This window comes from Labrus mixtus, chromosome 10 (genome assembly GCF_963584025.1).
Source record: "Labrus mixtus chromosome 10, fLabMix1.1, whole genome shotgun sequence".
NCBI classification, from domain to species: Eukaryota; Metazoa; Chordata; class Actinopteri; order Labriformes; family Labridae; genus Labrus; species Labrus mixtus.
In genome coordinates, this window is record NC_083621.1 from 22,054,052 (window position 1) to 22,074,646 (window position 20,595).

The following is a 20,595-nucleotide window of genomic DNA, read 5'->3' on the forward strand; positions in this document are numbered from 1 at the left end:
TACATTTCTAAGACAAGAACTAGTATTGCTTTTATTTCTTATAGAACATTTTCAGTCGCAATAATTGTTTTTAAATGTAAATAATAATTGCAAACAATACCAAAACACTTATTAATGTCAGTTTAATCTAGATCAAAAATAATGACACAGAGAGATTCACATAAACAGCAGGCTATAGGCCTACTTATATTTCATTCATGTATCTGCTAATCCAATATGTCTCTTCAAGGCATAGGCGGCTCGCTCCTACACTGACAGTAGGCTGCACAAATAATGAAGGCATTAATATCTGCAAAATAAAGTCACAATCAATGAAGTGACTTCTCATTTTCATTTCAAATGTCATTCTTTCATTAATAATGTGGGATTGTGCCCCTCTGCAAAGTTTGGTGGAGTTTACACTTGTTGCGCCAAGCATTTGTGCACCTAGTGGGGTTTGGACTTTGAGAAGCCTCTAGACCAGTGGTACTCAACCTTGTTGGACTCAAGGGCCACACTGACGAACATGTTTTTGCAAGAGCCACAATCCAAAAATGTCCCTTACTTTTCCTAAAAGCATTTGAGAAGAGTTTTTATTTCTGCTTTTTGACAATATTCATTAGCAATACACTAAAGACTCTCAAACAAGATTTCATGCATTTTGTTTACACCATATGCCATTATCATAAGAAGTGATTCACCGAGCAGCTGAAAGAAAATATTGAAATGAAGGCATGAGAAGCTTCAGTTTTAACAAGAGACATCACTCCTCAGTTGGTGCATTTACAGGATTGTCATACTGGGATGTATAAAAGTTGTTTAATTGAGGGACTAGAGAAAAGAAGAATAACATACTGTACTCACTGCTTAACTGTGTTTCTAGATCACGCTCATTTCAGGTAAATTTACATGCAGTGTGAAGATACGAGCATAATAAAGATCGCTAGCATTAGTATGCTAACACAACAATGCACCGCGGGTTGTTTTGGTTTCATGCTGGTGCTCAAGGGCGACATCTGCTGGATCAAATCACATAGTAAGCCTTTAAGTTAGCCAGACCCACTTGAACTTAGCTGTAACATTACATATGTAACTTAGCTGTGTTAGTTACGTTGTCCCGCTCCATTTTCTGTATATTTTCTTCAGGAACACCTCGATTCAGAAGAAAGGTCCAGAGACCTTCATCTTCATCAGACAGCTGGTGATTTATGGATCTTTATGTGTGGGATATGCAGGGAAAGAACATTAACGCTAGCTTAATGAAGTTAGATATAGTAACATTAACGCTGATGTTTTAGGGGTGGCATTAGCATCATTCCTTCCTCTTTTGCACACAAAATGCTAGACCTTACTGCTACATAACATAACCTGTGGGGCAGAGAAGGACAACAATAAAAACCATAACCAACCCCCTAATTAGCTTGAACAAATTATAGCTCGCTAACAAGCAATAATAGCTAGCTAGCTAGCGTTAGCATTAGCTCTAGTTAGAAGGCTGAATGACCAGAGACTCATTAAATGATGAAAAGCCATTAATAAGATGCCATTCTGGTATAATTTTACACAAACACATTCATTTAATATTAACTAGTTAGCCAATTAACAATTACTATAGCTAATACCTGATTCTCCACCTTGTAATGAGCTGCCGCTGGTGTACTGTGCACTCCCATAAACAAACCTGTGCCTCCTCATAGCCACCACCCTAATGCTTTTCTTGTTATTAAGAGATCATTATCTCGTTATAAAGTCAACATTTGTTCATGAAAATTTACAACATGCTTAAAGAAAAAACACGGAGGCAATCCACGTTTGAAATCAACTTTATTCCTTCCTCATTCATCCTGTGATATGTAGAACTTCTTACACAACAAACAGCACTTAAGGTAAACACACAATACTTCCTGCAGTTACACAGAAAGGTCTGAATACAGCCAGAAACAGTTCTAAGTGAAAAGCACTTTCAATGCAAATGGTCAAAGAAGCATGACTACACTGCAACGAACCAGACAATGAAGTTTCCATCTTGATGTTCCTCTTGTGACCCAAATCAGTTTGCATGCACATCCAGCCAAAAAAAAGTTTAGATAATAATGAATTCTGTCTGTCATGAAAAAAAACAAGCTGTGGCATGCAGGAAAATCAAGCCTCATAATGATCGTTATTTTTTTAATGTAATGCTCTGGAGTTTGCAGTTCAGGGCCCAGATCTTTATAACTGAAGTTTATGATGCATGGAAGGGGTACAAAATGCTTGTCTCAACTTATTCTCTGCACTGCAGATGCGACAAAATCTAAACTATCCTGAATGAGATCTGAGTGTCGTACTCAGTGCAACATCAGTTCCATGTTCACTTAGAGGCTGGGTGTCAGAATGGCACTTTGACCAACTTGTTGTTGGCACCACTGCATGCTTTTGTAGGCCATGACAGAGGCAACTTCAAGTCCTAACACTGACTATAACTTCAGGTGAAAATTATAAATAGCTTAATTCACATACACTGTATATAAGAAACCAGCTTTAAAACACATTTGAGGCTCAACTTATGGCAAGGCAGAGAATCTGAGCAGTAACTAAAAGCTGCATGTGACTGTCTAATAAAGATGGTAATGGTTGGGTGAGTTTTAAAATAAGATTTCTGTCTGTGGTTACAGACACACATCATCAGACGCAACACATTTAAATGTGTAGTCTCATCACAGAAAGCTTCTAATTCAGCCTAAATCTTCTGAAACGTGAGCGGGTGACGGCGAGAAAAGCAGATAACTGTCAAAATCAAGGTGTAGTTGTAGATGATGCAAAGTGGTTTCTAGGTTCTTGGGTTAAAAGAGGGTTCATTCTGTTTTCAAACCAAAATAAAATGATTTTTGGATCTCAGGAGTTTGTGTCACAGGATTTTGGTTAGCACTATGGCTGACTCTTTTACACCATGTACAGGTCTATTAATACAACCATGATCTATACAAGCTACTCTGACGAGGGCAGACTAGAGGGGCGAGTGAGGAGACAAATGGACAGAGTGGAGGGGGTCAAACATATCAAACATGGACTCTACAGTCTTTGACAACAAACAGTCACAGGGGAAACCCAACAGTAGCAGATGGACGGTATGAGGTCTTTCTATCTTGATGCACAAGGCAGCATAGCTCTTAATGACATATTAGAGGCATGGTTGTTTTGAGGATGTCAGCCATATTTTGAAAATGTGATGAATGTAGAATTAATTTCAGAAATGTGACATACAACTTAAAAATGTTTACAAGAATACAACCAAACTTTAGATAGCTTGGACTCAAAAGTATACTAAAGATGTCGTCTTGTCTGCTGTTCATTTGTATTCCAAACTATCTGCCTTGAAAATGACAGAAGCCCTTTTCAGACTGCTTTTCCACAAAATGGTCACAATATCTTTTTACAATCATATTGATTCTGCGACGGTGTTATATGCTTGCACCAGTCTGTGAATTCACATTGCGTTTCGGAAAGCACAGCAGAGCAGGATCTCCACTTACACACACAGTCAGTCATGCACAAACACACAGCGCTGTGCTCCCACGCTGATAACGTTCAGACTCTGTTACCCCCTCTGTACGAAACGTCATGGGGGCGTAAATATCGCTCTGAAACAGCAGTCTGAATAGGGCTACTGACTATAGGCTCCTGCCCCAGTTGGACAGCTGTGAGATGTGTGATGACGGCCTGAGGATGAGACGGACTTGGTTCAGTTTGGGGACTACAGCTCCTCACTCTCGTACAGTGGGGCAGTGTGCTGTGCAGGGGTGTCCACTGTCAGTGCAGGCCCATGGCTCAGTGAGGACAGCAGCTTCAGCGTCTTTGAACCAGGGGGTGCTGTTTTCATGGGAGGGGCTGAACGAGCTGCAAAGGGCAAAAAGAGAAGAAATGAATTTAAATGTTCTTTGACTGATCCAGTACACATTACAACCATAAGTCAATTAATTCGGCTAAAAAAAAAAAAGAATAGCCATCTTGAATTGGAATTTGGCAAATCTTTTAAATCCTGTATTTGCTTCTTCATTTCACTGATTTTAGCATAAAGCTGAAATCAATAATCCATGACACACATGAAGGGGTAAAAGATTATGAACACATCTATAGTCAATGAAGACTTTCAGGCGTAAATCTGAAGCCTACACATTTCTTTGTTATTATTGTTATGAGACAGCATGAATGACACCCCTGGTGTCACGGACAGCAGCATTCCTTCCAGGCCAAGTGTCTTTAAATAAATCTTTTTCTATTAGTGAAGTCAGTGGTTCTCCGGCTCTCAGACTTTTAACCAACCCCAATCTGTGAGCTTGTTAACTGGAACGTGCAACTATGGAGAAAGCAGTTGAGTTTGTGAGGGGAAACCTTGAAGGGAAACACAAGCTTCTAAGTTTTTATTCTAGGGCAGACGATACAAAGAATCTAGAATCTAGAAAATTAAAAAAGTCTCAATAGAGCTTAACATTGACCGCCCACTTTTTCGGCAACTGTCGTTCAGGAAGTTTAGATCCTCCATTGACATTTCATAACATCGTTTATATAAATAGATTGAAGCCTGTAACCATGACAACCAGCTACCCCAATACTCATGACTATAAAAAAAAAATAAAAAAAAATTAAGATACAAGGAACTGCCCATATCATGATATTGCTTCTTCTTAAATGTGACTTAAGTCTTTGTTATGGTGTTTATACTATTAATACAAGCGTTGAACTACCTTGTAGTTTGTGCGGTGAAACACATAAATTACATTCACTTGAGCACAACAGGGTTTTTAGTACAGTTCATGTTAGCTAACTAACCAGCTTGCATGCTAGCAAAACTATCCATTCGCATTCGGCGCAAAGGGGCCGGAAACACTGCCATGGTAACAGCGAGCTCCACCATCCAGAGACATCACTGTGACACTCTATGGTTGTGGGTAGTGTAGTTCTTTTCCCTGATATTGTGAATAAACCATGTTTTTCTTAAAACGAGGTTGATATCATATGCACTTGTGTCTCCTACAGGAGTCAGTCTACCTGGCATGGTTATGACATTATGGCTAATAACCAAATCCACTGTGGAGAAGAAATAATGGGATTTTTACTCCGGGAAAAACACTGTTAAACTCTATAGCTAGTTTATAAAAAAAAAGGAACATGTCTCCCCCCCCCCAAAAAAAAAATCATAGTCATATTTTGATGTTTTCTTTTTCATTGAATTCCATTTGTATTGCTATGTTCCTTTAGTAAATTAAAAACACATTGATTGAATTAAATAATGATCACTTATAATCTGTAACTCTTGTATACCCTTCAAACATCCTTTAAAATGCTTTCTTGCATTCATGTTCACATAAGATAAGATAAAGATAAAGATAATATTATTCCAGTGGGGAAATTCAAGTATATATGTATATATGTATATATATATATATACACTGTATATTCTACAACATCTAAGCCAGTTCAAGACATTGAACTCTAAACCTGGATGAGAATGAAGTCCAGTTCATGCGTAACAGGGGGTCAGGGGTCAGGTTCTTTTCTTTGTCAGTCCTGTCACTCAGCTCCATCTCCACTACGCAGATGGTGTGCGCTGTCATCGCGCAGAAATCCAATAGCTGTGTTGTACTTTCCTCCAATGAGCTTTCTCTCACTAGGGGATGGATTCCATACTTATCGTTGTGACTCAGTGATCATGCAGTGCTCCTTAGAAAAGCCGAGCAGCTACATGCCTTCATCAGGTTTCCGCGCGATCACATAACACAGCATTTGTCTGTTGTCTTCTATGTTACCAGGCTGGATTCACTGTAGTGTTGAATGGACAACATTCTCCATCTGCTGTTTCTAAGTTTGTTTGTGCTACCATGGTTAATTAACTACCAGGCTATGTCGTACAATCGATAGCTGAGATGAACACATTGTTGAAGTACACATATATAGAAAGAAGAACACACAGTGGACTTACTCCCTACATCCAGCCTTGCGTTGCATGTGGACATGCCGGCTTCATTGATGGCAGAGAGAGTGTACCAACCGGCATCAGACTTTGTCAACCTCTCTATCAACAGGCACTGACGGCCTGAACCATCCTGGTACAGACTGCAGAGAAACAAAGAGAGATGAGCAATTGTAAAACACATTTCATCACAAATCCAGCACATGGTAGGATCTGTCTGTAAAAAAATTCAAATGAAAAAGGAAAAACACAGACACAGAAAAAAGGCATATTTAAATATAGAATAGAATAGAAGTTTATTTATAACACAAAAATATATATTCACACACACACACACACACACACACACACACACACACACACACACACACACTTACTTAAGGTTACAAGTAAAGAGCAAACATAGACATTGAGGAAGAGACAGAAAGAGGCTGGGCGAGTAGTTTTTTGTGTGCATAATATTGCAAAATAAACAAATAAATAAATAACCCACTGAAAAAAGGGTTAAGCATTCAAATATTCAAATATTTGGCATGTGTAGCTCTTCCAAATTGTAGACGACGAAGCAGCCGGAGCAATTTTTGGTTAAATGTCTTGCCCAAGGAAACCTTCACATGTGACTCATCATATTGAGCAACCCATATCTCTTTTCTTTTTTTTAAGTTTAGATTTTTTCGTGACAATTTAGATTTTAAATGACGGATGACAGAGGTCACAAATGTCTTGTTGTCTGACTGTTTAATATTTTTTCCTCTCCATCTTTTGCCTGCTCCACTTTTCAGGAAAATGTGTGCTCAAGATTTACTTTTTATTGATCCCCGCAAGGGGAAATTTCAGTTTTTACACTTTGTAAGTCATGAACACACACATGCAGAAACAGGATCCTATGGACATGCACTAATGGAGAGATGTCAGAGTGATGGAACTGCCCACAGTGGGCGCTCCTGAGCTGATGGTGGGGAGGGGGTTCGGTGCCTTGCTCAGGGGCACCTCGGCAGTGCTCAGGAGGTGATCTGGCACCTCTCCAGCTACCAGACCAACTTCCATATTTGGTCCGCACCGGGACTTGAGCCGGCGACCCTCCGGTTCCCAACCCAAGTCCCTACAGACTGAGCTACTGCCGCACCCAAACAGGCTGTTTGGAGATTTACCCTTCATGACATCACAACCCTGGTGGGTGACACTCACACAGCTAGGTGTGTGGTCTGCCCTCTGAGTTCGCCTTCTCTCAGTAAACAAAAGGGCATAGTGCAAGAAAGCCAGAGTCACCGTTCTGTGACAGAGGGGCGTGGCCAGACACAGCTCATCTGCATTTAAAGTTACAGACACAGAAACAGCCTGTTCTGAGCAGGGCTGAAATAGAGGGGTTTATAGACATGATCAAATACAGGATCAGAGTGGATTTATAAGAACAAACGTCACAGACATGTTATGCTGAGCTCTGGGACTAATTTTAACTTGTTGAAAAGGAGGAGAATATGTGACCTCTAAACTGACACACTGTTTTGTCTATTGAACAGGGTGCATCTTCAGTATCAGCTTTGAGTGCAGCGTAGGGAGTGTTTAGATGAAAGTACGTACCTCATTCTGTTTGGGTCAATACGCAGCATATCTTTGTCTTTCTTCCAGAAGAGCTGTGGTGGAGGGGAGGCGTCCACTTTACACTCTAACCTGACAGTGTCGCCCTCTAGAGCTCTGGAGTTTAACATCTTCACGACGAATGTGGGAGGACGGAGAGCCTCCTGGGCTACAGAGAGGAAGAAGAGGATGCACAACAAAGGGGATTCATTTTGACCCAGAAGAGCTACACAAAGTATGACTGGTATAGAATTAATTGAATGAATAAGTATTACTATTATGATGAAGTTAGGGTCTTACCCAAAACGTCAAGCCTCATGGTAAATCTGCTCTCGCCTGCTCTGTTTCTGGCCACACACTCATACACGCCAGCATGGTGCACTGTCACAATCTCTATGATGAATGAGTGCATCGCTTTCTCACACACCAGCATCTTATGGTAGTCATCTGGACGGATGGCTTTACCGTCCAGGTACCAGCAGAGATCTGGTGTAGGGAGGCCTCCCACCTGGTTAAAGATTGAATTGAATAAAGATTTATTCTCTCTATTTCAATTGAATGACTCCACTGTAAGTGCATTGTTTAGAAGTGAAAAAGAAGTGAATTAATAAAGCTAAGATGTGAGAACATGGTTGTTGATGCATGCAAGTGTGTGATATTGATTCACCTTGAAGTCAATCCTACAGAAGCGCCCCTCTTCCACTGTGAGGTCTGAAGGGATCTGCAAAAAGCGAGGAGCGTAACACTTCTCCTGAATAGCTGAGCCCTCATTTCCCCTCTCATCTGTCCCTGAGTGGTGCTTCCCCCTGCAGAGAGACAGATTATTTATTCATGACCTCATTTTACCTCACTTTAAATGGCTGAATTGTACAGTCCACAAGTGAAGGCACAAACACAAGACACCATATTAACCCTGATTTGTAACCATGGTTACCGTCCTCTTCTGCATGGCTACTGAGACATTTTTATCTCTCCCATTAGACATTTGAAACTTTATGACTGTCAGTAGTTGAGGCTTCGGAACAATATCTAAATGCTTGCTTTGAACAAGTCTAAAAATCAAAATAAGAATAATTATTTTGAATGCACCAACTTTTAAAAATGTAGTTTGGCTACTTAATTGAGTGAGCAAATGCAGCCATACTTCTTCAAAAACCCGATCTCAGTGTTCAATGGTCCAAATTTAACTAGTAAATGAATGCATAATTTGTATTTACCATAGTCCACCCTTGTGTCTTCCTTCTGGTGATTCTGGCTATATCAGAAAACAGATAAAAAATAAACAGAGGTAATCAAACTTTGATGAAATGCATAGCATGTAAATGGTGTTTAGTTATGCGCATGAATATGTAGTGTGACACAAAGGTCCTTTTGTCAGTAGAATGGCCTTGTTCTCAGACAGCAGGCTGGAAATAGCCTCTGACAAACCTTGTTGGCATCAGAGGACATGTGGCATTGTGTGTCCATGTGTGTACATGCACGTGTTGTGTGTGTTTGTGTTGTGTTTATGAGAAGGTGAAGGAATAGATGGTGCAAAGCCCTGTGAGTATCAGAGGCTTTTTGACAGGACACCCTACACACACACACACACACACACACACACACACACACACACACACACACACACACACACACACACACACACACACACACACACACACACACACACACACACACACACACACACACACACACACACACACACACACACACACACACACAAATACACAGACTCACACAAAGACACACAAACACAGTGTAACCATCCATAATGACAGCATGACACAGCTCACTTCGGCTGTTGGATAAACTACAGGACTTTTCAACCAGGGACTGGGAGGCCCTTAGAGGGAAATGGCTCCTCGTGTGAATGGCAATGGATTTGAGCTTGTATAGTTATTTCTAGTCTTCTGCTACTCAAAGCACTTTTACACTGCAGGTCACACCTACACATTCACACACTGATGGCGGAGACTGCTATGTAAAGTGACCATCAAAAGTAACTAATCCCATTCATACACATTCACACTCTGCAGGAGCAATTTGGGATTAAGTGTCTTGCCCAAGGACCCATTGGACACGTGGTTGCATGAGCTGGGGATTGAACCCCGGACCCTCCAGTTGAGAGATGACCGACTCTACCAACCGACCCACAACTGCCAAACTGTAACCATTCAAACCCAAAAGGTAGCAATAATGAGTGGTCTTCACTTCATAGCACAGCGAGAGCTAATGGGTTTTGAAGCAGATCAACATAAATGTCTGTACAGTACAGTCAGCACTGCAACACACATCTGTTAAATCTGAAACACACTGTTAGAAATGATGAGATTGGAGGATTTTTAGAGTAAGTTAAATGTCCCATGGCTAAATAAAAGTCTGTTGTCGTACCTGGTCTGGTTGTGAGTCTGACAGATTGTCTTGGTCAAACATGTAGTTGGCGTTGTCTGGACCCAGCAGCCTACGGGCCATACGCTCCTCATAGGACAGTTTCTGTCGAAATTGAAGCTTTATACTGTTACAGTGTTGTTTTCATACACACATCCAAAGTGTGATGTTATTTGTTTTGGAAAACAGATAAAATTTCTGTTAGGTTCAAACAGACACAAACTGTGAGCGTGGATGGACTGAAATGAATGGGGTAGTGGGGGAAATGTTTGTTTGCTTTTGGGGCGGATGACACGTATGACTCCTGTACTGACATTTAGTTTACAGACACACACACACACACACACACGCACAGACACACACACACAAGCATAAACATACACCCACAAAAAACACACATACACACACGCACAGACACACACACACAAACATAAACATACACCTACAATAAACACACACACACACACACACACCTGGCTGGGTCTCCTTCTGGCCTCCTTAGAACGCAGCTTCTTTTCCAAGTCCTGTATCAGGGCATCTTTGGAGCCCTGGATGTCTTCATCTGTGGAGCGAGCGGAGGAAGGCCGAGGAGCTACAGACTTCTTGAGGATAGGCTTAGGAAGGCTGTAGGTTAGAGAGAGTGAGAGAGAGAGAGTTGGGAGGAGGAGAAGCACAAGAAGAAGCAGAGATGGGAAAAAAAAATCTTTCTTCACTTTGATTAATACATATAAGCTTTTGCTCTCACTGAAATATATCAACTTAGCTCATAGGATCAATGTTTTCTAGGCAAGAGAAAAGTTGATACATTTTCAATATATGTGCTGACGTATACTTTAACTTACGTGTTTGGCGTTGCCTTGTAGCTGGCGGGCAGTGAGACCACACCAGGCTGTATTCTGTTCGGACTGTTGAGAGTGTTGGACTGTGGGAAAGAGGACGGAGAGACAGGGGAGCGAGGGAGAGAAGGGGAAACTGGCAGAGGCGGCTGAGGGAATGAGGAAGGAGAGGAGGAGGCCCTCAGGGGGAGGAGAGGGCTGGAGGGGAGAAGAGGAGAGCGGGATGGGGAGATGGGGTGGTGGTGAAGGTTGGAGTTGGGAGACAGCTTGTTGGAGGACAAAGGGGAGAAGGCGGACATGGAGGGCAGCACAGAGCAGAGGTAGGCAGCAGGTGCGGACATGGTGTCCTGATTGGCGGGCAGGGTGGCGCTGCCTAGGCCAGTGGCACTGGGGATACTTGGAGTAAGGGTGATGGTGGAACGCATGGTAGTGCGGGGCAGAGAGGATGAGGAGTCGGGGAAAGGTGAGGAGGAAGGGATGGTGGTGGAGGGACTGGCTAAGGGAGCAGAAAGAGAAAGAGGAGGTGCAGTAGAAAAGGTCGGGGTGGACATCGGAGAACTGAGACTGGATGAGGAAGGAGAGGGCTTGACTGTGCCATTGGTCTGGGTCTGAGCAACAGATTGGGCCTGGTTCTGATTAAGGTTTAGTGACTGAATCTGTGACTGGGTCTGCATCACAGACTTGCACACTGACTGAGTTTGAGAAAAAGACTGACTTTGTGAGGATATTTTCGTCTGCGTCTCAGTAACACTTGGACTGTTTAGGGGACTGCTGAAGTTCTGTTGCGAGTTGTTTTGGTTCTCCTGGGCCTCCCTCAGAACACTCTCGTAGCTGGGAGCCTGGAAGGCGGCCTGAGATTGAATAAAATGCCTCGGCCTCGCATAGTTGAAGGCACTGGGAGGGAAGGTGCTGGGAGTGAAGGTAGGCAGGTCGGAAAGGTTCATGTCGTTACCTCCGGAGTGGGAGGGCTAGAAGAAAAAAAAACAACAGGAATGTACTGAATCTGAAAAGCATCATTTGTAATTGTAGTAAAGAAGAAGCATTTAGAAACATAAAAACATTTCTTTTAGCTGGGATCGAGCCCTCTGACAAGCTTCCTGAACACTACATGTTATTTATTTAGAAAACAAAAGTGAAATGAGCAATAATATCCCTTTAAGTAAAATAGCAGCTACTATTAATTCTACCAAAATGTCTCAGAAATAAAAAAAAAACAACAACATAAAGTGTAAGAAATGCTCTCACAGAGAAATTGAGCTTGCTTGGGGTGAACAGCTTGGGTGTTTTGTTTGTCTCCTTGACTTGAGTTGGTGATGGTGGTGGGCTCGGGGGAGGGGGAGGGCTGGATGTGACCTCTGGTGACCTTTGGCTTCCCAAGTTCAGGAACCTTTCCCCCGCCTCGCTGTGACCAAAGGGTTCTTCAAATGAGTAGTAATCTTGATGAGGCTCTGGAAAACTAACAGATCAAAACAGATGTGTGAGCAAAGATTTAAAAAATACAAAAAAATGTTTTTACTACAGGCTCAAGTGAGCAAAGAGTCTGGGAAAGTGGATGAGATACATACGCATAATCTCAAAGAGTTACATCACCAGTGTCAACACTATTACTTGAATACATGTAATGGGATGAGGTAATTCATTTAAAAAAAGGTAAGTGTATTCCATAACAGTAACACAAAATGTACTCAGATGACAGGTAAGGTAATTTTACATTAAAAAAACAGAATCAGTTTTTGAACCACAACTACAGAGTATCAATTTTGTAAACTGAGAGCTGGCCTGAGGCGGGTTTAAAGCCTCTTGACATAGAGCTACACTGCCCGTCAATCAAGTCAAACACGTGCCTATCTTTGGGATAAACCCGCACACGCACGCACACGCACGCGCACACAGATTGTGTGCCAATGAAGACAACATCTACTCAGAATTATTTCGTTCTTCGTACCAGGCTGTAAACATGTTAATCTCTGCTGTAAAAACTGATATTTTTGAATGGCGTGCCGCATGTGTATGTGACTTCCGGGTCTCTTGGAGCCAGCCTCAAGCGGACCCTGTAAGAATGCAGTTTTCTGCACTTCCTCATTTCCTTCATTTTTCATCACTGGAGGTTACCGCCTGGTCAAATCCAAGTGTTTGATTAAAGAGAGCACCTTTACACACATCAGGCTCTGCTCCCATTTCAGCCCACTCACTATTTTTGTTCCAGTAATACGAAGCCTGACTGTACTTCAACTTCTCTTCCAGGAAAGAATGTTGTTCCCATGACAACCACGTAATCTGGGCTCCGTAGGAGTATGATGACAATAGCAGTGCCTCTTTTTGTTCTTTCCAACTTGTTCATTTACTTTCAAACACTTGCTCACTGTCTTTCTGACTTTCTACATTTCTCCTGTGCGCACAGGAAATGTTTGACCAACCAACATGATGTGATCTGATTTAAGAGTCAGGAACTGTACTTTTAAATCTGAATTAAATTATAAAATTATCCTTTTTTTTACTTCATACGCATCACACAGGTCTTAATAAGGTCAGACTGAAACACTCTTTTGTTCACCAGTCAATCCAAAAATTGAATATGGAGCTGAATACCAGATCAAAGCATGTTTAAGACTTCTGATTACTAGTTTCATGTTTGAATGTTGGGTCTAATGTTTGTATCTTTGTATCTTTGTATCTAGTCTTACATTTCTGTGTTGAAAATGGAGCTGCTGTGATAGCAGACAAATTTCACACTTCAATTCTTATCAGTCAATTTCTGAGACCTTTTCTTGATAACAGAAAATGCATGTGGGGCGGCTGTGGCTCAGTTTGTAGAATCAGTCGCCTCTCAACCAGAAGGTTGGGTGTTCGATCCCCAGCTCCTGCAGCGAGTCAGTGTTTAAATGTGTAGGTGTGACATGCGGTGTAAAAGCGCTTTGAGTCGTCATAAAACTAGAACAATTCTATACAAGCTCAAGTCCATTTACCACTTAGTTGACGGACTACCAGGACAATGTAGAAAAGCAGAAATGCTGGCGAGAAATTGGGGACAAGCTTCAGCAGCATTGGTGAGTAAGTGCCGTTAGCTTTAGCATCCATCTAACAGTTCATTCATCCTAACGTTTGGATCGAAAAAATACATTATAAACAATCAGTTGGCAGCTTATTAGATAAATCTAGCTAAAACAAATGCTGTTTCATTCATGAGTGTGTGTGTGTGTGTGAGAGAGAGAGAGAGAGAGAGAGAGATAAAAAGAGAATTTGTATATTCAAGTTTGCGTCATTAAGTGGGCAATGCTATATTTGTCTTGGAATTCGGACAACAGCCGGCAGGTGCAGACACTCTACTGGCACCCAGTCTATGCTTAAACGCACGCACACGCAAACATGCACACACATCCGCCACGGACATGTGCACACACAAGACGTGCATGACATTGTGGGTAGGAGCATGCTAAGCTTTGAGTCCTCTTTCTGACCAATGACAACAGAGGGGCAACAATATGAGGGGCTTAACAGATTGTAGCTAGCTCTTCTCTGCAGAACCAAAATACTGCAGTGACACACACACTGCTGTTCACAAAGGGTCAAAGATAACTGGCACAATGTATCACTGTGAAAGGGATCGTGGACAAGTCTCATTTTCTTGGTTTGACTGCGAGTTGGCCTGACATGTTTTCACCTGAAGGCGACAGAATAAAGGAATGATCTTTTCTCCACACCACAACCAATGCTCTGTGGTAACATTAACGTAGCAAACATCAAGTGAAACAGTGTTATTCTGGTAATATGTTTTATAAAATACAGGCACACACAGGCACAAGCACACACAGGCACACACATCAATGTCAAAACATTGCTAAATATTGCTGATTTAAATTAAAGCCTAAATGGCACCAAATAAAAGAGCCATTTGGGATCCAAAAGAACCGTCTTTATGAATGAGCTCAGCCAAACGAGTCCCACCAGCTGTGTTGTTGTCGGGCTGTGTTTACATCGTGTTAACATGGACGGGACGGCCTTTAGTATAAAGCTGCTTCAGTCAAGGAGCAGAGAAAAGAAGAAGAACATACTCAGTGTCTTTAGATCACGGTCATTCTGAGACAGCTTATGTGCAACATGAAGCTATGAGTTAACCAAAGCCTGCTAACACAACAATGCAGGCCACAGGTAACTACAGCTCATGCGAAGGACAATTTTGTCCGCCGCTTGCGCTTAATGGTGCTCAACAATGGTGCGCTGTAAGTGATAACTCCTCTGTGTGGACGCGAGTGGAGAGGGGCTGGAGGTGTGTCTCTGGAGGAGAGCGGAGGTGTCGCCAAACAGCAGTTTGTTTTGGTCACTCTCAATTGCTCTCTCCTTGTCCCGTAAACTTTCACCTCACAATGCAGGCAAGCCTTTTGTTTCTCTCCATCAGGCAACTGAAGCAAGAAAAGAGTTAGATCAACTTTAAGTGAGCCAGACACCATCAACACAACCTTTTACGCAAGACCACTGCCAACAATTTAGGAACAACTGTTGTTGTCTGTCGCACTGGTGATGAACAGTAATTTGTGAAGGACACAGACGCCATGTCTGCACTTCATATTACGGATGAGATCATAGCAGTGGACACGGATACACACAGTGGACACATAACTGAGAGCTCTGCCAAATAACTTCTCACAGCACCCATTGCATCTCAATATGAACCAGGCTTCAAGTCAGCATCGAGGTGAAGACACACACACACTTTTTGTATCTTTCTTTTGTAATGACTCTAAAATAAACAAAACCAAATGAAGGTTAGGCCTGATGGACAGACAGCCTGTTAACAACAACTTCACAGGTGAGCTCAGCTGGACTCACTAGGTACCACTTGACTGTGAGGCGACTCACCACACTACGACATGTTTGGTGCTCTTTAACACTCATGAAGCAGCTAATGAGAAAAAAAAGTGAGTGACTTCAAAGACAAGGGCATGTTGCAGATTTTCAATTACTGTTTACTCTCATTTCATTTGTCTCCTAACATTTCCCTCTTGAGCATTTTTAAGAGGAGCAACCCGGATGACACAAAGTCCCAAAATAGACTCAAGTCCACTTCCCAATCACTCTAAACATAGTTTGACCTTTTAGAGAGGACAGTGCATAAAAGCCCAGGGCTGCTTTTAACAAGATTATGACGAGGAAAGGAAAAGTAGTAGTTTTAAACATTCACAACAAAGTAGAAACGCGTCGTTAGAGGTTTAAAAATATGACCTGCAACAGCAAGGTTAAAGAAGCAGACAGCCGATATCAAAGGAGATTCTTTTTCTTACCTCGCTAAAAACAAAAGCACAGGTGTCTGCTCCCCGTGTAGTCAACGCAAACAAACTTCAGCTCAGACTGAATGAATTTGGACTTTCTCTGAGTTGAGAGGGAAACCAAACAGCGATGAGGAGTGGGAGGCGGGACAGCAACAGGTGACACCGCGCGCTCACGAGGACTATGCAGAGCGGGAACGCGCGGGACCAACTGAGGCCCCCTGAGGCCCCCCATCACCATCATAACAACAAAGACCATACAGAGCAAACAAACAGGCCTATCTACAGAGGGCCTGTATGAAACATCAGTGGACTCCACGCTTACTGCTACTTTATTCGTTAAAATATACAGTATAGTTATAGGCATATAGAAGTGCTTTTAGGGGATTCCTTGTTTAAGCATGTTTTCCATCCTTAGATAACTCCCCCCCCCAAAAAAAAATTAAAATTAAAATGAAGGCGATATCCAGTAACTCTAATCTGCTTGATCGTTTATCTTTTTATGTTTTAAATCGGCGTCCTTTGTTTGAATCTTTTATTTTTTAATTATTTTAATCTTTTTTATCTTTTAATGGTTTCACATTGTTTTATTCCCTTTTTTCTGCGATTGCCTTACCGGTTTTAAATTGTTTTATTTCCTTTTTATTTCTATCATTTGTGGAACTGCTGTATAATCTCTCCCTATTTTGTTTCTCATTTTTAATCACTGTCTTTCTCACATTTCTCTATTTTATTTTCATTTTTAAAGCACTTAGAACCCTGATTTAAAAAGTGCTGTATAAATGAATTACATTATTATTATTATATTTAGCTATTAATTCAGTGATCTTTTTTTTTTTTTTTTTTTTAAGAATTTGTGTTTTCAAGACCCCATTAGAGGTAGGGTACTCGTTTTCTTAATAAAATACCTTAATGATATTATCTAGGCTATATGATCGGTAATCATGATCGTTATAGGCCTACTAGGGTAGAATATCTTCTCACTTTATCTCATGCCAGAAGTCTCAAGAAAAAGGACGAAAGAGAAGAGAACTTGAATTTGTTTTTTTTTTCTACACTTTGAGAATAGTTCAACAGCGACCTCGTCTGGAAGTCAATAAAAACTACATCAGTTTTCATGTTTCTTTGAATGAATGTGGAATTTACTACAAGGAGGAAATAAGCCAATTAGACTTTAAAAACTAGAAGACAAGGAAGTAAATGAGAGAGTGAGCGATTCAATGTTAAATGGACTTGATCTTGAATAGTTATTTTCTATTCTATTTTCCGAGGCTGCTATGCAAAGTGACCATCAGAACTAAGTAACTCTCCTGTTGAGAGACGACCCACTCTCCCAGAGAGAGTGAGTGAACGAAAGAAAGAGAGGGAGTGAATGAGATTTATTGAACAAGTTCAATAATTAAAAAGATGCAAAACAAAAGTTATTAGCCTCTCATAGTGGATAAATGTATACATTGTCATTTGTATTTGAGACGTGGTCGCTATTGTACAAAATGAATAGCACAAACCAGTGCAGTAAAACATGAGAGGTTAGTTATTTAATATCGAGATATAATCTTGGTTGGTGTTCTCTGCAGATGATAATAACGTTGTGTCTTGAAGGCACAGATGGGCCTGTTCTGCATGCACATTGTTGGATCAAAATAGAATTTCAACTCACTGCAAATATTATGATTTTATACTGAAAGACCTGTTCACCGCAGGCTCTGGGAACATGTTTCTCCCTGTCATGTCTGTTCTGAATTCAAGCAAATCAAAGTAGAAAAGTACAATTATTTCCAAAGGGTAGAAATTCAGTAAAGGCACATTCTACTGTATGTCAGGGTTCAAACATGGCACTCTGTTGTGAAAGGGAGTCCTACTTATACCTTTCTAATTCACACTGATAAGAGAAACCAAAAGTGAAGGTATCAGATGGTCGATTCATTTGGTTAATGGCCACAAGCTGCATCATACTGAATGTTATCGATACTGCAGGCAGTGTTGGCTTGAATGTGGAGAATGAGTCGGCAGTCAGAAAGAAGAGCACAGCTGGGGTGAACTGTGTGCTGCTAAATTTATATGCTGTGTCATCTATCTATCTATCTATCTATCTATCAATCTATCTATCTATCTATCTATCTATATCAACACTGTTGTTTTTTCCCATGTTTACATCTAATGTTTGTCTCTAATTCTATTCTAGTAAATGATTAATTCTCTCCGTCCTCCATGTTTGCTATTAGTGTAGTTGTTGCATCATACTTGTTTTCATGTATCTTCATGCGTTATGTATCAATTTCTGTTACTTCAATCTGTATCTATATTTATACATCATAACCTTTATACTCAGCCTACCTGTGTCCTTATATCTATGTAGAACTAAGGTCTGCATCTCTATATGTGTGCTTGTTTGACGTAATATGTAGGTTCAAGAGTGTGTGTGTGTGTGTGTGTGTGTGTGTGCGCACAATCTACTCACTCTGCACTGGGCAGGTTATCTTCTAGAGGGCTGTCAGGCCACTCAGGAGCAGGGAGGGTAAGAGAGTCAGGTATGTCAGCGGGAAAGTCCTCAGTGCTCTTTCGGGATGACATCATCTCGTCCTGGAACGCCGCCTCCCCTTCCTCCTCCTCTTGTCTCAGAGGAGCTGCCTCCTGCTGACAAATGGCCTCTATCTCCAGCTGCTCCTCCATGTCTGAAAAACAAAAGATTAGCGCCACTAAAGGTTGGACTCACCATTTTTGAGGATTGATTTCTAGAGATACAAAAGGGTTATTATGAGTAAATGGACATCTAACCGTCATAAACTTCCAGGAGTGCTGAACAGGAGACTGTGCCAAAAGAGTTGAGGGCCACACATTTAAATAGACCAGAGTCTTCTGGAAAGGCCTCTGTGATCACCAGAGTACACAGCTCCTCTGCAGAGGGAAACCAAGGACTTCAATGCAGACAAATAATAAACATTAATGCTACCTACACCTGTTTGTTTAAACCATAGGCATCGTAGTGAGGGTGAAAGTGACTATCAGGCCTCAATGGAGAAAGGGGCCTTATTGGGCCTAAAATAAACATATAGTATTTGTTTGGATTGTTTCTCTCTCAGTCATTATTGTCATAGTAAAGGGAATATTGGCCTTATAAAAGAAAAATGAAGCAACATGTAATGTAATAAAAAGTACTCCTCAGATTTGAGTGATCTAATGATTTTCCAGCTCCTCCTCTTTAAAACCATGATATAACCAACATACTGACCTGGCACTGACACAGAGCTGGCCTCTGGAGAAAAAAACACAAAGAAAAGTGAATAATCTTTCAATAGAAGTCATCATGAAATACAATTCTTAGCAGCCACACATCAAAAATACATCGCAAAACCTTCAAAATTCATTTGGACGGATGAAAAAGTTGCGATGACCGTAAAAAAAATAAAAAATAAATTAATATCCCAGGCTTTTATTACCATCATATGTCAATAAGAGGGGCCTCTATTTTTAAACAAGACTTGTGCACAACAAAGATGAGAGGTGCTTTTACACCGTATGTCACACCTACACACACTGATGGTAGTGGCTGCTCTACCATCAGTACCATCAGAAGTAATCCATTTACGTTGCGGCCGACGTAGCAGTCCGAGCAACTTGGGGTTAAGTGTCTTGCCCAAGGACACATCAGACATGTGGCTGCAGGAGCTGGAGATCGAATCCCTGACCATCTGGCTGAGAGGCGACCGACTCTACCAACTGAGCCACAGCCGTCCCAAAGTGTGTGTAAGTGTGTGCATAGTTAGGATATAAACAAATTGATTTACATATCACTAATTTGATCTTGCTTTGTAAGACAGCCTCTTTACCCAGGGGGCATTCATAATAAGGAGCAACCGCTGTTACTAACGGGTGCTGTGCTGCCTACGGAGATGCATAAGATAAAGCGTTACAATTTCACACAAGGGATGGATAAAACATTAGTTTTCAAAATTTCAATATTGATTTCCATCTCTAAAGCCAGCACAAGCAGCAGAGTCCTCCCCGTCCCTCCTGACACTCACTGAGGTTTACTTTTCTGAAGTCTTTATCCAGATCATCATGCAGGAGACTCTGAGAGGACGTGCTTGCACATTTCCAGCTGATCTAAAATCTTCTTTCTCACACTGGTACACACACTATCATTATTCTGTCTTTCTTTGACAGATTTTGAAGTTCAACACTGAGCACTATATTAACACTGAATGCATAGGGACCTCTAACTGAGCCCTGACTTAGTTTGTCGAAACACGCAGCTTCACCAGAGTAGCTAAAGGGACTGGGCCTGAAATTGGGATGGACTTTTATTAGAAGTTTTACAGTACGATGAATCATTTAGACAAGGACTTGTAAATAAAGTGAAAGTTGTTTTTTCATGCAGCTTTATTTTATACTCAATATATTTAGAAAATCAGATGCTTATATTTAGTCAAGGGACGGGAAGAAATGGACTTTAAAAGTAGGACCTTCTCTCGAGATCTAAATCTCTACTTCTTCTTTATGTCATAAGTGTTGTAGTACTCGAAATCGGTCCTGGTCTCAAGACCAGTCTCGAGACCACTTTTTGAAGGTTTCGGTCTTGTCTTGGAATCGAAAGCAT

General features: G+C 41.3%; 1 protein-coding gene across 2 annotated transcripts in view; it reads right to left on the reverse strand.

The window, feature by feature from the left end:
- Positions 1-1,787: 1,787 nt before the first annotated feature.
- Positions 1,788-20,595, reverse strand: part of myot (myotilin) — a 28,140-nt gene continuing 9,332 nt past the window's right edge. Inside the window, exons 6-18 of one of the 2 annotated variants that reach the window (XM_061048761.1) lie at positions 19,228-19,251; positions 18,774-18,893; positions 18,457-18,670; positions 11,977-12,187; positions 10,738-11,699; positions 10,369-10,519; positions 9,899-10,000; positions 8,725-8,762; positions 8,175-8,313; positions 7,808-8,015; positions 7,511-7,676; positions 5,939-6,072; positions 1,788-3,855 (exon numbers count right to left, since the gene is read on the reverse strand). In XM_061048761.1, the coding sequence (XP_060904744.1) occupies positions 3,713-3,855; positions 5,939-6,072; positions 7,511-7,676; positions 7,808-8,015; positions 8,175-8,313; positions 8,725-8,762; positions 9,899-10,000; positions 10,369-10,519; positions 10,738-11,699; positions 11,977-12,187; positions 18,457-18,670; positions 18,774-18,893; positions 19,228-19,251 (2,612 nt within the window). In that variant the 3' untranslated portion in view covers positions 1,788-3,712. The remainder of the gene's footprint in view (positions 3,856-5,938; positions 6,073-7,510; positions 7,677-7,807; positions 8,016-8,174; positions 8,314-8,724; positions 8,763-9,898; positions 10,001-10,368; positions 10,520-10,737; positions 11,700-11,976; positions 12,188-18,456; positions 18,671-18,773; positions 18,894-19,227; positions 19,252-20,595) is intronic. The other variant, XM_061048762.1, reaches the window with a different exon arrangement.